Source organism: Podarcis pityusensis, assembly GCF_964106645.2.
Source record: "Podarcis pityusensis genome assembly, chromosome: 8".
Lineage (NCBI taxonomy): Eukaryota > Metazoa > Chordata > Lepidosauria > Squamata > Lacertidae > Podarcis > Podarcis pityusensis.
This window is the reverse complement of record NC_138033.1, coordinates 8,923,404-8,940,921: the sequence shown is the minus strand read 5'-3', so window position 1 is coordinate 8,940,921 and position 17,518 is coordinate 8,923,404. Positions and strand designations below refer to the sequence as shown.

Genomic DNA, 17,518 nt, shown 5'->3' with positions numbered 1-17,518 from the left:
TTTAGAAGACATCTGAAGGCAGCCCTGTTCAGGGAAGTTTTTAATGTGTGACACTTTAATGTATTTTTAATCTTTGTTGGAAGCCACCCAGAGTGGGGAAGCCCAGCCAGATAGGCGGGGTACAAATAAATTATTATTATTATTATTATTATTATTATTATTATTATTATTATTATTGTTACAAGAAAGGAGATTCCGACTAAACACCAGGAAGAACTCTCCTTTGGTCATACCCCCTGTCTCCAAGCCATACCCTACTTTGGCCATTTTTCACACCCCAAACGGTTGTTCCAACAGTGCAACCGTCTCCCTTGGAAGATGGTGGACCCTCCTTCCTTGGAGACTTTTAAGCAGAAGATGGATGGCCACCTGTCATGGATGCCTTCGTTGAGATTCCTGCATTGCAGGGGGTTGGACTAGATGACCCTCGGGGTCCCTTCCAACTCTCCCATGGTTCCACAAATGTCTCCTTGAACTCCGATCACACCTTTTGCTTGTCCAGGAGGAGGATAGGCGGCGTCTGTTGGTGTAGAAACCTGCCTCCTGTACAAAGGCCAAATTTACACCCATTGCTCCACCCACTTGTACCTCTGGCCACGCCTACCGCCAGCATGCGGCCCCTCAGAAGATGGCACGGAAGAGAATGCGGACCTTTGGCAGTAAAGGGCCCCACCCCCACCCCCGGTCGAAGAGATTGAAGGTGGGCCTTGACGCAGCCAGACGTGTCCTCTGCCACTGTAATACCACCCTTTCCGAACCACTCCTCAGAAAAACGCCCCTCTGGTCCTCTGCTTTCTACCGGGCTGCCCGCTGCGCCACCGGCCAACCTCTCCCCTCTCCATGCTGCCACCCCAGAGCAGACATAAAACAGAAACCTAAGGAGAGGTGCCTCTCTGACCCAGTATTCGTATCTGGCCCCTGCCTCTAGGAAGTGCCCAGGCAGAATACGAAGGCAGTGGAGTGGCGCTGCCACTCGGAACTGCCCTTTCTCCGCACACAGACTTTTCAAGGAGGCCGTTCCCTCCCTCAACTGCACTCCGGAGGTCCTCATGTCCAACAAAGACACAGAAGGCTGCGCCACATCTGCCTCCATCCGCCTTCAGCGCTCGGCAGGAAGCGTCTCGAACCCATTGTTCCTGACTCCCATCATTCAGCAGCTGAGGTTCGGGTCTGTGATCTGCTTCCACAGCTGGAAGGTCTGTTGGGGGCTGCGGCGGTGGACCAGCAGCAGCCTGCTGTGAACGCAAGGATCGCTGCGGTCCTTTTCCGCGATGTCAAAGGTCAGGAAGCCCGGGTGCGCCTCAGGGAGGATGCCCAGGGCTTGGAAGCAAAGGCCCGTATAAACGTCGTCGATGGGGTAGAACGCGATGTGTCGGGAGATGAGGTGGAGCCAGCGGGCTAGCGGCCCCGAGAAGATATACCCCCCGCCCCCCGCGTAGGACGGGTAAGGCCCCACGTAATACGACTCAGGGACGTAGTATTTGCTCCGGCGGACGCGGAACGGCGAAGCGTTGGCCATCACTTGTCCCGTGTAGAGCATCTTGTTGGCGTCTAGAGACCCCAGGTACTCCAAGACCTTGGGCGTGTTGATGAAGACGTCGTCGTCCCCCTTGAGGACGTAGCGCACGTCCCGGCAGTACTCCGCGGTCCAGCTGAGGAAGAGGAAGTCCTTCAGGGTCAAGTTGAAGAAGGTGTCCTCAAAGTCCCACATCAAGATGTCGCCGTAGCTCCGGCTCTCGTACTCCACCAGATTCTGGAGCCGAGGCCCCAAGCGGCCCTGGGCCGTGCCCAGCAAGAAGACCGTGCGGACGGGCAACCCTCCGGGCTCGCCCTCGCGCCCCCACGTGTCCCGCACGGCCTGGCGGGCGGCAAAATTCCCCGGCAGAGATTTGATAGCCAAGAGCAGGAAAGTGCGGTTCTTGGTGCCGGAACACTTGCCCGCTTGGTTGATCAAGAGAGAGAAGTTCCGGCATTCGTCGTAGAGGAGGAAGTTCCTGTAAAGTTCTGGATAGGAGCTGAAGTCGCTGATTTTGGCCACCCGGCTTGCTGCCTCGGGCCCAGCGGAACAGTCGTTCCATGAAGTGTTCACCAGCCCGTCGTCCAAGTCTTGGAAGATCTGGTGCTGCTTCTCGTTCCAGTAGGCGTTTGTCCGTGGGATACTCTGGCGCAGCTGATGCAAGGAGGCGTTGAAGCGCTGCAGGGTGAAGGCCGGCAAGTCCTCCTTGGAGGGCTGGGCCGTGGTCGGGACGCCGTGCCCTCCGTGAGGGGTCGGCACCCTCTCAGCCTCCTCCACAGTCCACTCAATGTAGGCTTTGAGGGCCACCAGACTCAGCAAAGCAGTAGCCACGGTGATGCACCGCGAAAGTTTCATCTCCTTCCTGGAAAGCAAGAGCAGAGGGGAAAGTGAGGCTCGGAAGGGCTGAGGAACGGGGTGGAAAATAAAAATCATTATTAATAATAATTAAAGATGGCAAACATTATCCCATTCATAGTACTCGCACCATCTGTAAAACGTTTTTCTCTTTCCAAAATCCACCTCTTTGGATTTAGCGCGCGCTCTCTCTCTCTCTCTCTATATATATAATATAAAATAATTTATTATTTATACCCCGCCCAACTGGCTGGGTTTCCCCAGCCACTCTGGGCAGCTTCCAACAAAGTATTATAATACAGTAGTCTGTTAAACATTAAAAGCTTCCCTAAACAGGGCTGCCTTCAGATGTCATCTAAAAGTCTGGTAGTTGTTGTTCTCTTTGACATCCGATGGGAGGGCGTTCCACAGGGCGGGTGCCACTACCAAAAAGGCCCTCTGCCTGGTTCCATGTAGCTTTGCTTCTCGCAGTGAGGGAACCGCCAGAAGGCCCTCAGAGCTGGACCTCAGTGTCCGGGTAGAACTATGGGGGTGGAGACACTCCTTCAGGTATACTGGGCCGAGGCCGTTTAGGGCTTTAAAGGTCAGCACCAACACTTTGAATTGTGCTCGGAAACGTACTGGGAGCCAGTATAGGTCTTTCAAGACTGGTGTTATGTGGTCTCGGAGGCCGCTCCAAGTCACCAGTCTAGCTGCCGCATTCTGCATTAGTTGTAGTTTCCGGGTCACCTTCAAAGGTAGCCCCACGTAGAGCGCGTTGAAGTCCAAGTGGGAGATAACCAGAGCATGCACCACCCTGGTGAGACAGTCTGCGGGCAGGTAGGGTCTCATCCTGCGCACCAGATGGAGGATAAACAGCTGCCCTGGACACAGAACTGACCTGCGCCTCCATGGACAGCTGTGAGTCCAGAATGACTCCCAGGCTGCACACCTGGTCCTTCAGGGGCACAGTTACCCTATTCAGGACCTGGGAGTCCTCCACACCCACCCGCCTCCTGTCCCCCCAAAATAGTACTTCTGTCTCGTCAGGATTCAACCTCAATCTGTTAGCCGCCACCCATCCTCCAACCGCTTCCAGACACTCACACAGTATATATATTCTGTTTTACAATTTAGAATACTCATTTAAACATCCTTAAAGTATCAATGACTTCCCTTCTTCTCTTTCCACGGTTCATTTTGCATATCATAAATCCCTGCATATTTTACAAAAACTAAACCATTCAGTATTCCATTATTACAGTACATCCATCAAAACTCATCTACACTGTTGAATTTATCTTAATGCTGCCAGCGTTTTCAAGCGTACACAATTTCCCACCATATATTCAATAAACGTTTTCCAGTCTTCTCTAAATGTATGTTCTTCTTGTTCTCTTATTCTATATGTTAAGTCTGCAAGCTGCGCATTTTCTGCCAGCTTAAGTTGCCATTCTTCTTTAGTTGAGACTTCGCTCGTTTTCCATTCTGGGGCTAACAAAACACGGGCCGCAGTAGTGGCATGGGATTTAGCACTCTTAATAGCTCGGTCGTTTTCTGCCTGGACAGCACAGAACGGTCTCTGTAATCCTCTAGTGCCAGCTTGCGATAGCAAGAATAAAATCGTACCACCGGCATAAATGTTTAGAGGCCAGCCCAGAATCTTAGGCATATGAAAGTTCTGATTATGCAAAACTATATCGCTGATAGAAAAGTTAAAATGGAGCTACAATACGGGTTTGTAGCCAACTAAGGTCTACTCAGAGTAAACCCACTGGAATTAATAGGGTAAGTGACTTAAGGTCCATGAATAACCATAGCTTAGATGTCCCAGGCCCTAAGGAAGTCAGACTATCCTCCACCAGGACCAGGGCCTTTTCAGTGATGGCCCCTGACCTGGTAGAATGCTCTGTCCCATGAGACTAGGGCCCTACAGGATTTAACCTCCTTTCGCCGGGCATGTAAGACAGAGCTATTCCGCCTGGCCTTTAATCTGAATTCAGCCTGATCTTTTATTTCCCTTCTCTTCCCTCCCCCTCCCCTTTTATGAAGATTACCCGCTCTGGGACCCCACAGCTAATTCTCCCCTGGTCTCCTCGCTGGCCCAAGTAGGACTAATTCAGCCAGCTAGCCCTGGTGACTATCTAATGTTTATTGGATGGATTTCCCCCAAATTGATTTTTGAACTTTGAATTTTATTGTCATTCATGCTTTTATACTGTATTTTATGTTGCTTCTATGGTGTATTACAATTAAGTGTTTTAAATTTGTTTTTAGCTGCCCTGAGCCTGGTTTTCTGAACTGGGAAGGGTGGGGTATAAATAAAAAATATTATTATTATTATTATTATTATTATTATTATTATTATTATTATTTGTTGTTGGAAAAAATAATGAATGCATTCCCAAGCCCCACAAATAACTCAAAGATGCATTTTAAATAAAAGCACACATTCTACTCATGTAAAAACACGCTGATTCCCGGACTGTCTGCGGGCCAAATTTGGAAGGCGATTGGGCCGGATCCGGCCCCTGGCCTTAGTTTGTCTACCCACTTGCAAGAGCCTGTTCGAACCTTCAGACGCATTTGTGTTGAAACACACTACTTAAAAATCAAAGTCTCGAATCAATATTGGCGTTTAATAATTTATCCCAGGGATGACTTCTATTTATGGAAGCAAAAGCAGCAATTAAGTCAATAAAAGCGGTAAAAAGCTGTGCAGGTTCTGCTGTGGTTTCCCATTATCAAATGGCTGAGCGAGAAGCAATTACCAAAGGAAATTCCCTTCCTTGAAACCTGCCTGGTCTACTACTACCGGTATACGATAATGACCTTCCAATCTTTTCAGGAGATACTTAGCAGACATTTTGGCCAATATATCAGTCAAGCTGATGAGTCTGTGGTTTTTAGCAGGACTTTTGTAGGGAGCAAAAACTCCGGGGAACTGAGTTCCCTTACCTTTTTAAAATTAAATAATTACTATTTTTCTCTGGAGGCGGGGGCTGGAACGGATATAAACCCAATCCTTGAGCCAAAAATCCACCTGTATCAATAAATCAATAAAGTTGTGGCCATTTGCAAACCAGATCATTGACTGCTTGAGTTTATTCAAGTTTACTGACTGCCCCGGGGTGGGGGTGGTACCGCGACTGGCCTCACAATCAACAAACAAACTTTGTGGTGATTTTTTCCACCATTATCCCCCCCCCCCCAAAAAAGGACTGTTAGGATTCAGCCAATTGTCTTCCATATATATATATATATATATATATATATATATATGGACTATAATGCTAAATTTCCTCCCACTTAGTATTACAGCAGTCTTGAAAATTTCAGGTGGCAGAAAATCCTGTCTTGGAGCATTATTTATAATTTAAATTATTATTTATAACCGCGGGGGGCCCGGATACATTTAATAATCCATAGATTGTTTAATCAGCCCAAAGTGTGGTTGAAGAGGAAAGATTTTCCCTGGCGCCTAAAGATATGGAATGAAGGAGCCAGGCCAGCCACCCTGGCAACAGCATCCCACAAACAGGGAGCCACCACAGAAAAGGCCCCGTTCTTGTGTTGCCACCCTCTGGACCTCCCGTGGAGGAGGCACACAAGGAAGGCCCTTGGGTGATGAGTGCAGGGTTCATACAGGGAGAGGCGGAGAGTGAAATTAAAACTTCTCTGCTGATCTGAGCGCTGTGGTCGTATCCACGGCTGGCGTGCGGCCCCGGAGGGGTTGGCAAATGATGCAAACGGCCTTCGGGTCGCAAAATTTTAGCCACCCCTGCTCTACGTTAATAACGTACGGTCAATAAAAAAAAAAACAACGAACCACAGCACACAGCTGTCAAAAGGACTGAGAACCCTTTTTCCTGATCTGCTAGTTCTCAGCTTGCAAGGAGTTAAATAAAAAATAAAAAATGGAGAAGCATTTGAAAGCAGTAGCATGAAGCGATACAATCCCTTCCTACACCTCTTTCTTCTGGGCATGGGTAAACCTAGCCATAATCGCTCCATGATGTGAGAGATGGGTCCCTTCTAAAAGATTTTACCCATTTCCTTCCTGGCTCATTCTGTGCATTGGCCCAGGAACTGCTGTTTTCATCACAGTAGTGCAGTATCTTTGCAAGGTCTCTGCTTCTTAGAACCATAGAATTATAGATTTGCAGAGTTGGAAGGGATCCCCAGCGGTCATCTAGACCAACCCCCTGCAACGCATCATTTTCCAGGATGGCCTCTTTTCTTTTTTTTTTCTTTTTGGCCTGTGACCCTTAAGAGTGAGGATGTGATGGTGGGGATGCAAAATTGTAAGGAAATTTTGGAACGAGGTATATGAGGATCTGAAAAAATTATTCAAGATTTCGTTTGCCAAAAAGCCAGAGGCTTTTTTGTTAGGCATAATATCAAATGACAGAGATAAGAAAAATGTATTCCTTTACGCAACAGCAGTGGCCAGAATACTGATCGCAAAGAACTGGAAGGGGGAGAAAATACCATCATTACTAGAATGGCAAAGTAAACTCTGTGAGTTTGTGGAAATGGCAAAGATGACGGCAACTATTAGAGGCCATTCAAATCAGAGAATAATTAAAGAGCGGGAGGGAGTGAAGGAATATATGAAAAAATATGGTTTCGGAACTGGAATATTAATAGATAGCGTGTAAAACGTGCAGGGGTAAGCAAGGAAATAATAAAAGAATCAGCTGAACAATGATTAAATTATAACAACAGAACAAGACGGAAGAAGAAGAAGAAGGGGGGAAAGAGATCACACATGGGTGAAGGGGAAGGGGGGGTATAGTGGAATTTGAAATATTGTTTATAATATAAAAGCTTTAATATAAAATTTCTAACTGTGTTATATTTGTATACAGCAAAGAGAAGTTTAGAGTAGTTAGGTATATTTTAATTTAGTTAATTATGTAATAGGTTTTTGTTAGAAAATGAATGTGGATGTTGAATTTGATGTTTGTAATTTTAGAAATAATTATTTTTTTTTAAAAAAAGAGTGAGGATGTGCTTGCATCCAGCACACCAGAACGTGACAGTATATTACAGGTCAACAAACGGACAGTCCCTTATGTACTTACCTTTTCATTACTGCAGGTTTTATAGACCTGGTGTTCTTTGGCACAGTTTTCCTGCACTTAGAGGTTTCCCGTTTGTGACTTTAGCAGGCTTGCTGTGCTCACAAGCCCTGGCGCCAAGAGGCAGTTGTCCCTGGTGTGCCAAGGCCTGTTCCCCTGGGAGGAAAGACGCCGGTTTCCGTCGCACACGGCCCTTTTTCACGTGGTGCATGCACGGAGCCGCTCTCCGGTGGAGTTCCAGTGCATAGATGTGCCTCATGTGACAAGCACACGCACACACAATGCTGCTGGATTTCCCCCTCCTGCCGTGGCTTTCTACCGTCCGATCCTGGCCACCGGCCAAGGGGATAAATTTAAATTCTGCCTGGGTGGCAAAACTAAACAGTCGCGCAGGCCGGGAGACAAAACAGTGCGCTTGGCATCTCTGAAAAGGGCATCTGCCACTCCCCCTTGGCAATGGCTGGAGGCAGAGGAGAGAGAAAAATCTCCTCCCTGTAGTTAAAAACTTTTCCACCCCAGTTGCTGGGATGGGTTCAAAGCGTAAGGGAAGCCACAGGCTAGAAGCTAATGCAATTCTTCCTTCTCTGCCCCCTGTGCAAGGAGCTGGAGGAAGAGAGAGGGAAGATAAGGACCTAAGAAGTGGCCGGCTGGATCAGGCCAGAGACCCACCTGAGCCAGCATCCTATTCCCAAAATGGCAGATCCTATGCGTATGACAGGGACGCAAGTGGCGCTGTGGGTTAAACCACAGAGCCTAGGGCTTGCTGATCAGAAGGTCGGCGGTTCGAATCCCCGTGACGGGGTGAGCTCCCGTTGCTCAGTCCCTGCTCCTACCAACCTAGCAGTTCGAAAACACGAAGTACAAGTAGATAAATAGGTACCACTCTGGCGGGAAGGTAAACGGCGTTTCCGTGTGCTGCTCTGGTTCGCCAGAAGCGGCTTAATCATGCTGGCCACATGACCCGGAAGCTGCACGCCAGCTCCCTCGGGCAATAAAGTGAGATGAGCGCCGCAACCCCAGAGTCGGCCACGACTGGACCTAACGGTCAGGGGTCCCTTTAGCTTTACCAATGCATATGACAAAACCTGGACCTGGGGAAAACAGCAGTCCTCCTTCTAGAGGCAGGGGTCAGCAAACTTTTTCATCAGGGGGCCGGTCCACTGTCCCTCAGGCCTTGTGGGGGGCCGGGCTATATTTGGGGAGGGGGGGAATGAACGAATTCCTATGCCCCCAAAATAACCCAGAGATGCATTTTAAATAAAAGCACACATTCTACTCATGTAAAAACACGCTGATTCCTGGACCGTCCATGGGCCGGATTTAGAAGGCGATTGGGCCGGATTCGGCCCCCGGGCCTTAGTTTGCCTACCCATGCTCTAGCCATTCTCAGCAACTGACATTCAAAGACATTCCCTCCAACATTTCTCTGATGGAAATAGTGATGTCCTGCTCCATAACGATGTTATTATTTAAACCTTGCCCATCTGACTGTGCTGCCCAAGCCACTCTGGGTGGCTTCCAACACATATAAACATAATAAAACATTAAACATTTTTTTAAAAAACTTCCCTATACGGGGCTGCCTTCAGGTGTCTTCTAAAAGTTGTATAGTGACTTATCTCCTTGGTTCGGGGGTCACATAACTCCATCATTTCTCCGCTGAAAATAGGGACGTCCTAAGGAAAAGTGGGACATTCCAGGATCAAATCAGAAACCGGGACGGCTTCTGTAAATCCAGGACTGTCCCTGGGAAATAGGGACCCTTGGAGCGTCTGCAAAGACATAGTAAAGGTACAGGGACCCCTGACCATTAGGTCCAGTTGTGGACGACTCTAGGGTTGCGGCACTCATCTCGCTTTATTGGCCGAGGGAGCCGGCGTACAGCTTCCGGGTCTTGTGGCCAGCATGACTAAGCCGCTTCTGGCAAACCAGAGCAGCGCACGGAAACGCTGTTTACCTTCCCACCGGAGCGGTACCTATTTATCTACTTGCACTGTTGTGCTTTCGAACTGCTAGGTTGGCAGGAGCAGGGACTGAGCAACGGGAGCTCACCCCATCACAGGGATTTGAACCACCGACCTTCTGATCGGCAAGTCCTAGGCTCTGTGGTTTAACCCACAGCGCCACCCGCATCCCTGGAAAATAGGGACCCTTGGAGCGTCTGCAAAGACATAGTACTTCTTGACAGAATGACATTCCTTCACGGCATGGGGTTGGAATAGATGACCCTCAGATCCCTTCCAATTTTACAATTCTATGATTCCATCTAGTCAGGATAAAACCCCAACCCAGATCTTCAACATGGGCGATCTGCTGGGTAAACATGGGCCACATCAGCAATCTACCCAACATTTGACATATTCCCCATTCTAGTTGGAACACAATATGTTTCATTAGTTTGTTTCAGGGTTTATTGCCAGCTTATCTTCAAGTTAATGAGGACTAGCTGCCTGGCTCCCTCCCCAGCCCCTGAATGTAGGAACCAATAAGCATTTTCCAAGCTTTTATTTCGTTTGCCTTCACAACAGATCAGTCATATAGTCTCCGTTTTACAGCGAAGGGACAGAGGCCAACTTGTCACATGCCACAAAATGAGTTGAAATAAAGCCAGGCCTATATTTAATATATTTGATTGAATTTCATTGTCTGGTTCAGATTATTTCCCTTGCCCTTCGCATGGCATTTGTAACCTTGAGGTTCCAGACAATGAAAACCAAATTCCTGGAAGTTTGATAGAAAAACATCCCCAGAGAATCCATATCTGTGGATGTCAGTCAGTTGAGGACACTGTTCATTCTAAGTTGTACTGTAAGTTATATGAAATTCCGAGGGCTAAATACTTAAAGAATACCCCCCACCCCCTGGGTCTATTGCCACCTTAATGACATCGATAATGACCTGCTGTCTGGCTCAAATAAATTGGTTATGTTTGAGGAACTAGGGGGGAAGGCAACATATTTGTTGCTGTTGTTTAGTCGTTTAGTCGTGTCCGACTCTTCGTGACCCCCTGGACCAGAGCACGCCAGGCACTCCTGTCTTCCACTGCCTCCCGCAGTTTGGTCAGACTCATGTCTGTAGCTTCGAGAACACCGTCCAACCATCTCGCCCTCTGTCGTCCCCTTCTCCTTGTGCCCTCCATCTTTCCCAACATCAGGGTCTTTTCCAGGGAGTCTTCTCTTCTCATGAGGTGGCCAAAGTATTGGAGTCTCAGCTTCAGGATCTGTCCTTCCAGTGAGCACCCAGGGCTGATTTCCTGAAGAATGGATAGGTTTGATCTTCTTGCAGTCCATGGGACTCTCAAGAGTCTCCTCCAGCACCAGAATTCAAAAGCATCAATTCTTCGGCGATCAGCCTTCTTTGTGGTCCAGCTCTCACTTCCATACATCACTACTGGGAAAACCATGGCTTTAACCATACGGACCTTTGTTGGCAAGGTGATGTCTCTGCTTTTTAAGATACTGTCTAGGTTTGCCATCGCTTTTCTTCCAAGGAGCAGGCGTCTCTTAATTTCGTGACTGCTGTCACCATCTGCAATGATCATGGAGCCCAAGAAAGTAAAATCTCTCACTGCCTCCATTTCTTCCCCTTCTATTTGCCAGGAGGTGATGGGCCCACTGGCCATGATCTTCGTTTTACTGATGTTGAGCTTCAGACCATATTTTGCGCTCTCCTCTTTCACCCTCATTAAAAGGTTCTTTAATTCCTCCTCACTTTCTGCCATCAAGGTTGTGTCATCTGCATATCTGAGGTTGTTGATATTTCTTCCGGCAATCTTAATTCGGGCTTGGGATTCATCCAGCCCAGCCTTTCGCATGATGAATTCTGCATATATGTTAAATAAGCAGGGAGACACTATACAGCCTTGTCGTACTCCTTTCCCAATTTTGAACCAATCAGTTGTTCCAAATCCAGTTCTAACTGTAGCTTCTTGTCCTACATAGAGACAAGGCCACTTATTTGCCTTGCCCCTGTTCACATCAAGTAGAATTTGCTTTTGAGAAAACATGGGCAGGATGCCTACAGCCACAACACAGACATTTGCTCATTTTAAGAAAACCACAGTAATAAATTAGGCTGCAAACCGATGTCCTATGTGGAAGTGAACTCCACCAGACTCAATTTGGCTTAATTATGAGCAGACACAAAGACACAGACATCCTCTGAGGAAGTGGCTTGTGCCTCCGTATGCTCTAAATAAAGAGGAACACAAAATGCCTATGTAAGAAACTCTTCTCAGCATAAGAATTAAATGTGTGCATCCAATGTTAATTCAGAAAAAAAGGCGCAGGGTGTTTAGGAAAAACTGAATCAAGCTCTGCGTCAGCCCATGTGATTTGGCCTCACCCTGCGTTGCTAAGTGCCCATTTAGTGCCCTAATGTGAAGAAGGAGCTGACATTTCCCTTTCTTCTCCTGGCAGGGCTTGCAGAAAATCCATCTCCAACCAAATCAACAGGAAGCTGAATCCCACAAGAGGATTTTTCTCAATTAACCCCTACCCATCCACCCCCAGCTGGTTACAGCCGTACATCAACCAGAAGGCCCCGGTCATACAGTTGGAAGGATCATCTCTTCCCTGCAATATAGGAACACGCAGCTGTCCCGAACCTGCGACCTTGGCGTTATATCTGCACCACACTCTAAGCCACAGGTCGGCAACCTAAGGCCCATGGGCTGGAAGCAGCCCATGAGGGTCGCTTAACCGGCCCATGAGCTGCCCCCAAACCAAGCCGCCCGCTCAGCGAGTCCTTGCACGCTGCGCTAAATCGGTGCAACGCGGTGCGGGGACTCTCTTCCATGGCTCTGGAAATCGCTTCTGTGCATGCCCAGACACTGGAAATTGCTTCTGCGCATGCCCAGACACTAAAAAGGGACACGGATGGCGCTGTGGGTTAAACCACAGAGCCTAGGACTTGCTGATCAGAAGGTCGGCGGTTCGAATCCCCACAATGGGGTGAGCTCCCGTTGCTTGGTCCCTGCTCTTGCCAACCTAGCACTTCGAAAGCACGTCAAAGTGCAAGTAGATAAATAGGTACCGCTCTGGCGGGAAGGTAAAGGGTGTTTCCGTGCACTGCTCTGGTTCGCCAGAAGCGGCTCAGTCATGCTGGCCACATGACCTGGAAGCTCCCTCGGCCAATAAAGCGAGATGAGTGCTGGACCTAATAGTCAGGGGTCCCTTTACCTTTATGCCCAGACACTGGAGATTTTTCAGCGTCTGGGCATGCACAGAAGCAATTTCTGGCGCCACGAACATGTGCAGACGTGATTTCCGGTGTCACGCTGTGCCGGCCTGGCCCACGGAGGATCTCCATGGGAGTGATCCAGCCCATGTCCGGCAAGCCTTGCCGACCCCTGCTCTAAGCAACTGAACCCTCCAGGCTGATCGATACCTGGAAGGATTTCCCAGAGGAGGCTGAGGTTTTTCTACCAGCTCAGACTGAGCCGTAAGTGGCAGTACAGCGGGCATCTGGTTTTGCACTCCTGTGGTGCTGAGCACCTGCCAAACTGTTAAAAATACGAAAGGCTGAGTTTGCAGCTCTCCGTCTTGCAATAGCTGTGATCCCCACCCACCCTCATGAAAATTCACGAACTAGCTTTGCAATACCTGGGCAAAGCACAACTGGCAACAAGGTCTGGGATAATCAGAAGAAGGCGGTTCTTTTTGGGAGTCCCTTCTGGCAGGAAGAACACCAAGACAAAATAATAGGCAAGGGATGGTTTCGTGCCATCAGTCACAGAGAAACTCCTGCTGAAAAAAGCTCCTGTCCTAACATTGCATCCTTGCAGTCATTCATATGTGAATCTCCTTTATTATTTACATTCATGAGGCTGCAATGCTGCGCACATGTTGTCCCACTGAGCTGAGCGGAACTTACCTCTGAGTAGACATGCATAAGATGGAGTCCACCTTTCGCCCTCCCAGCCCTCTATGCAACTCTTAAGCAACACAATTCAAATGCCAAATCAGGTGAAACAGCAGCAGCACAAACTTTAGATCAATAAGGGAGCTGTTTCCAGAGGAAGGACTGTGAGAGGAGGGAGACTTTGTGCTGGCCATCAGGCAACGGCTTTTTCCACCTGCCTCCTACTAGGAGCCTTCAGGAAGGAATTGCTGCCACAGGAATTATGTGTATAAGTCTTTTAATGAGATGAATTGAGTGGAAGATTATGAATCATGAGGTGGGTAGGTGAATCCAACAGTGCTAAGTTTATTTTTTTGGTTGCTGATGTTGTTTTAGAGATTTTAAAGACTGTACTACTGTGTGAATCCCGTAATATGCCTTTTGTAATTCGGCTTATTTTCTGAGTTGTTTTGTACACAGTGCATTATAGACTGTAATTGTTTTACTGGCGATTTGTTAATTCTATACGATTTGTGTCGGGCTCATGATGTTCCATTACGTTATTGCTATTTATTGTGAATGAAAAACAGCACAGAAATAAAATCAATCAAATCAATCAATAAATGGATTATATTTCACTCTTGCCTTTTGACGTTATAATCTCCAAGGCACCTTGCAGCACATCATTTCAAACTGGGCTGTATACTGCCCTCCATCTGAAGATCACAAGGCGGCTCACTACCTAAAAACACAAAATGAAAGCACAAAATACATAATGAAGCAAAACCAAAACAAACCAACTGCCTCCCTAACCCACAGACACATTTAAAAGGCCATAGTTCGCTAATCCGCCAGAGGCCTGGTTTAAGAGAAACATTTTCGCCTGGGGCCTAAAGATGTGTAATGAAGGCACCAGGCGAGCCTCCCTGGGGAGAGCATCCCACAAGTGGGGAGCCACCACAGAAAAGGCCCTGTTCTCATGTTGCCACCTTTCAGACCTCTTGAGGAGGGGGTTCACACAGAGAAAGGCCTCATAAGATGGTCTCAAGGTCCAGGTTGCTTCATAGGGGGAAAGGCAGTCTGCCCTCTACCTCAGCCAGCAAAATGGCCTTGGGCCAGCCCTGCCTCAAGAGGACACCAACCGCGAAAGAAAAGATCCAAACATTTTGTATACCTGGCGTCCCTACAAGCCAGAAGCCACCACGGGCTGGCCGCTATTCTCCCCCCATAGCTGGGCTGGCCCGGTAGCCTGGAATAGCAAAGGGCTGTGCACCGAACCCTACTTGGGACAGCCATGACTGCATATTAGTATCATTATTTATTGTATTTATGAGGTGCTTTTTTCCGGAAAGGCGAACTCAAAGCAACTTACAGAAACGTTCAGAGCAAGTACAAAAACCAGAGCAAGAACGAGCCGATACTGTTGCACCAGGATTCATGTTATAGGCTGTTGTTGCTGTTATTGTAAGTCGAGACTGTTTTGCCCCACTCAGCAATCCAGCTGCTGAATTCTGCACCAGCTGCTGATTCTGAACCATCTTCAAAGGCTGCCCCATGTATAATGCTCTACTATAATCTAACCCAGAGGTTGTCGGAGAATAGACAACAGAAGTTAGGCTAATGCAACTTGCAGGGGCAAATCAGAAGATGCCAGAGGCTCTGGACCTCTGGTCAACAACAGATTTAAAAAGGAGGCATCGCTTCTGTCCTGGCAGGCTGGAATGAAATGGAAAGACACAGTTTCTGAAAGCGGTTCTTCTGCTTAGGGAGCGGGATACTTCAGTGGCCAGGTTCAAGCATGATGCACATAATGCTAAACACAATGTCTGGACCTGTCTGGCCCAGCAAGGGTAGGACAGGGTACGGAATGCATTGATTGCTATGCACCTTTTGCAAGTACCCTACATATCACTGTTCCAGGAAGAGTTTTCCATAAAATTCCCAGCAATGCTTTTCCGCACATGGCAGGTTTATCTGGCACAGGGCATGATAAGACACATGCCCAGCCGTGTGTGGGAATTCCAAACCTCCGCATGATGCCAGCGAGAGGCACGCAAGGAGTCTCTCTCTCTCTCTCTCTCTCTCTCTCTCTTTAGAATAATGTTTACTGAGACTTTTCAACCTAAAATACAATAAAACCAAACCAATCTAAAGAAGATCATTTGGAAAGAAGTGAGAATAAGCAGAAGAAGAAACTGAAGAGGTAGAAAAAGAATAAGGAAAAGCAAAGTCCTCTAGTATCGTAATTATATCATAACCCTTTTTTCCACACACAGAAGGGAGATAGGGAACTTCGAAAAGCAAAGCATAAATATGGATAGAGTTAAGAGAAAGAAAGCAAGAATTACAGATCATAAGAAAAGCAAGAGGAGAAGAGAAATAAGAGGCACGCAAGGCTTCTGAGAGGATTTACAGGCCTCAAAACAAACACGTGTTGCTTGGCTGCCGTTTATTTTGAAAATAATACCACCTTAGGCCATGGGGTTCATAGCCCTCTGCCCTTGGTAATGTTGGGGGGATGATGTGAGGGGTTTGGGGTTCGTGCAGCCCACACCGGCAAATGCGTAACATGGAGCTTCAGGGGTACCTAACATCCCCAGTGCAGCGTTGCATCTTTGAGAGAAGATGCTGAACCAACAAAAGGTAACCCATAACTATCCCGGTCTTCTCCCACAAGCCACCTCTCTCAGGGCACAAAAGTTGTGGGCAACGCACTCAAGCTGCGGAGGAAAACTTCACAACTTTATACCATTTCCCTCCTGCTAAGGAAAACTCCTCCATGGTTTAACTTATGCGCACCCACAATATTAAAAAAAAACCCTCAGAGGTTCACAGGTCACCTGAATCTTCCCACGTTTGTGGGGAGTCTCTAGGCATGCGATCGCAGATTCACAGAAATAGCAGCATTGGAAGGCACCCGCACGGTCATCTAGTCCAACCCCTGGCAAGGATGTATCTTTCTCTATTTTTGTCCCTTTTTCTGCTTTCCTCTTGTTTTCCCATCCGTCGCGACTGCAATTTAATTTCACACTTTTTTTAAAAAAAAAAAGCCAACCCACTTTCCACCTCTAATCCTGCTTTTTCAACTCAATAATTCAATATCGTAAATCGCATGAGGAAGACAAACGCCGGAGCCGTGGGCTGAATTACAGCACTTGCAGATTTTTTTAGCTAATGCATTTTATCCTAGAGATCTCCTATTGCCCCATCGTTTATTTCCACCTGTCGTAAAAGGCACCAGGAAGTAAAAGCAACACACCGAGCAAACTCTCCCCCCTCCAGCCCCCCTCCCCCAAACAAAGCACATTGGTAACAACAACCCCCCCAAAAAAGAACAACTCTCAAAAGCTCTGCCTTTCCTTCAGCTGTGTCCTCTCATATAAAAGTTGTTTTGATACGATATGATACGATAATCTTTATTGTCATTGTCCCATACAGAACAACGAAATTGGAAAAAATCAACATCAGACATTCAGAAACCAACAAGCCTGCTATCCCAGCTAACCTGGTTAACCTCCTAAAAACTCTGATACCCCATTTTTAAATACAATATACTCCCATAGAGACTCCTTACACTGCATTTAAAACCAAAATCGCATTTGGATAGAAACTGTTTCTCAGGCGGCTAGTCCTGGTCTTTATAACCCTGTACCTCCTTCCAGAAGGCAAAAGCTGAAAGAGATCTTTTCCGGGGTGCACACTATCCTCCGCTATCTCTGCAGCTTTCTTATGGCACCTGGAAGCATAGATTTGATCCAAGGTGGGAAGAGTGCACCCAATTTCAGCCATGCTACAGTCCTGCCCCCCAGGCTCACACCGTGTGATGCTGAGCGTCTTTGCTCAGGAGAAAAAACCGAACATTTCTCTGCTGGATGGTACTTGCTACCTAGCAAGTAGACACAGGACTGCTCTGCAAAAATGCCTGGCGTGCTTGCTTGGGAGCCAGTCCCACTGTGTTCAGCTTGCTCCCAGGTAAACGCACATGCAGGATTTCACAGAAGAGGCACCATTGCCCAGAACAGACCCAGGTCTCACCTGAAGGCCTTGTGAGAATGGGGAGGCTCCTATTGTCCTTCTCTCCTCTTCTCTGCTTGAAGTTAGACTGTCTTCATCTCTCTCTTCCTCCGCTCTCTCCCTCCTCTGCTATTGCTCCAGGCGTTATGGGTGTCTCTCTCATCGCACACATACACTAGAGACACACATCCTGACACCCGAAGCAGAAGCGAAACCTCCCACTTTTTTT

The 17,518-nt window shown here is 47.6% G+C and overlaps 1 protein-coding gene across 4 annotated transcripts in view; it reads right to left on the bottom strand.

Annotated features, from left to right (window-relative positions):
- The window catches only part of B3GNT8 (UDP-GlcNAc:betaGal beta-1,3-N-acetylglucosaminyltransferase 8), a 113,372-nt gene continuing 95,854 nt past the window's right edge, over positions 1–17,518 (bottom strand). The window contains exons 1-3 of one of the 4 annotated variants that reach the window (XM_081019045.1): positions 17,311–17,457; positions 13,921–14,017; positions 1–2,378 (exon numbers count right to left, since the gene is read on the bottom strand). In XM_081019045.1, the coding sequence (XP_080875171.1) occupies positions 1,151–2,371 (1,221 nt within the window). In that variant the 5' untranslated portion in view covers positions 2,372–2,378; positions 13,921–14,017; positions 17,311–17,457 and the 3' untranslated portion in view covers positions 1–1,150. Of the gene's footprint in view, positions 2,379–7,437; positions 8,337–13,920; positions 14,018–17,310; positions 17,458–17,518 lie in introns of those variants that run through there. The other 3 variants (XM_081019047.1, XM_081019046.1, XM_081019044.1) reach the window with 3 other exon arrangements.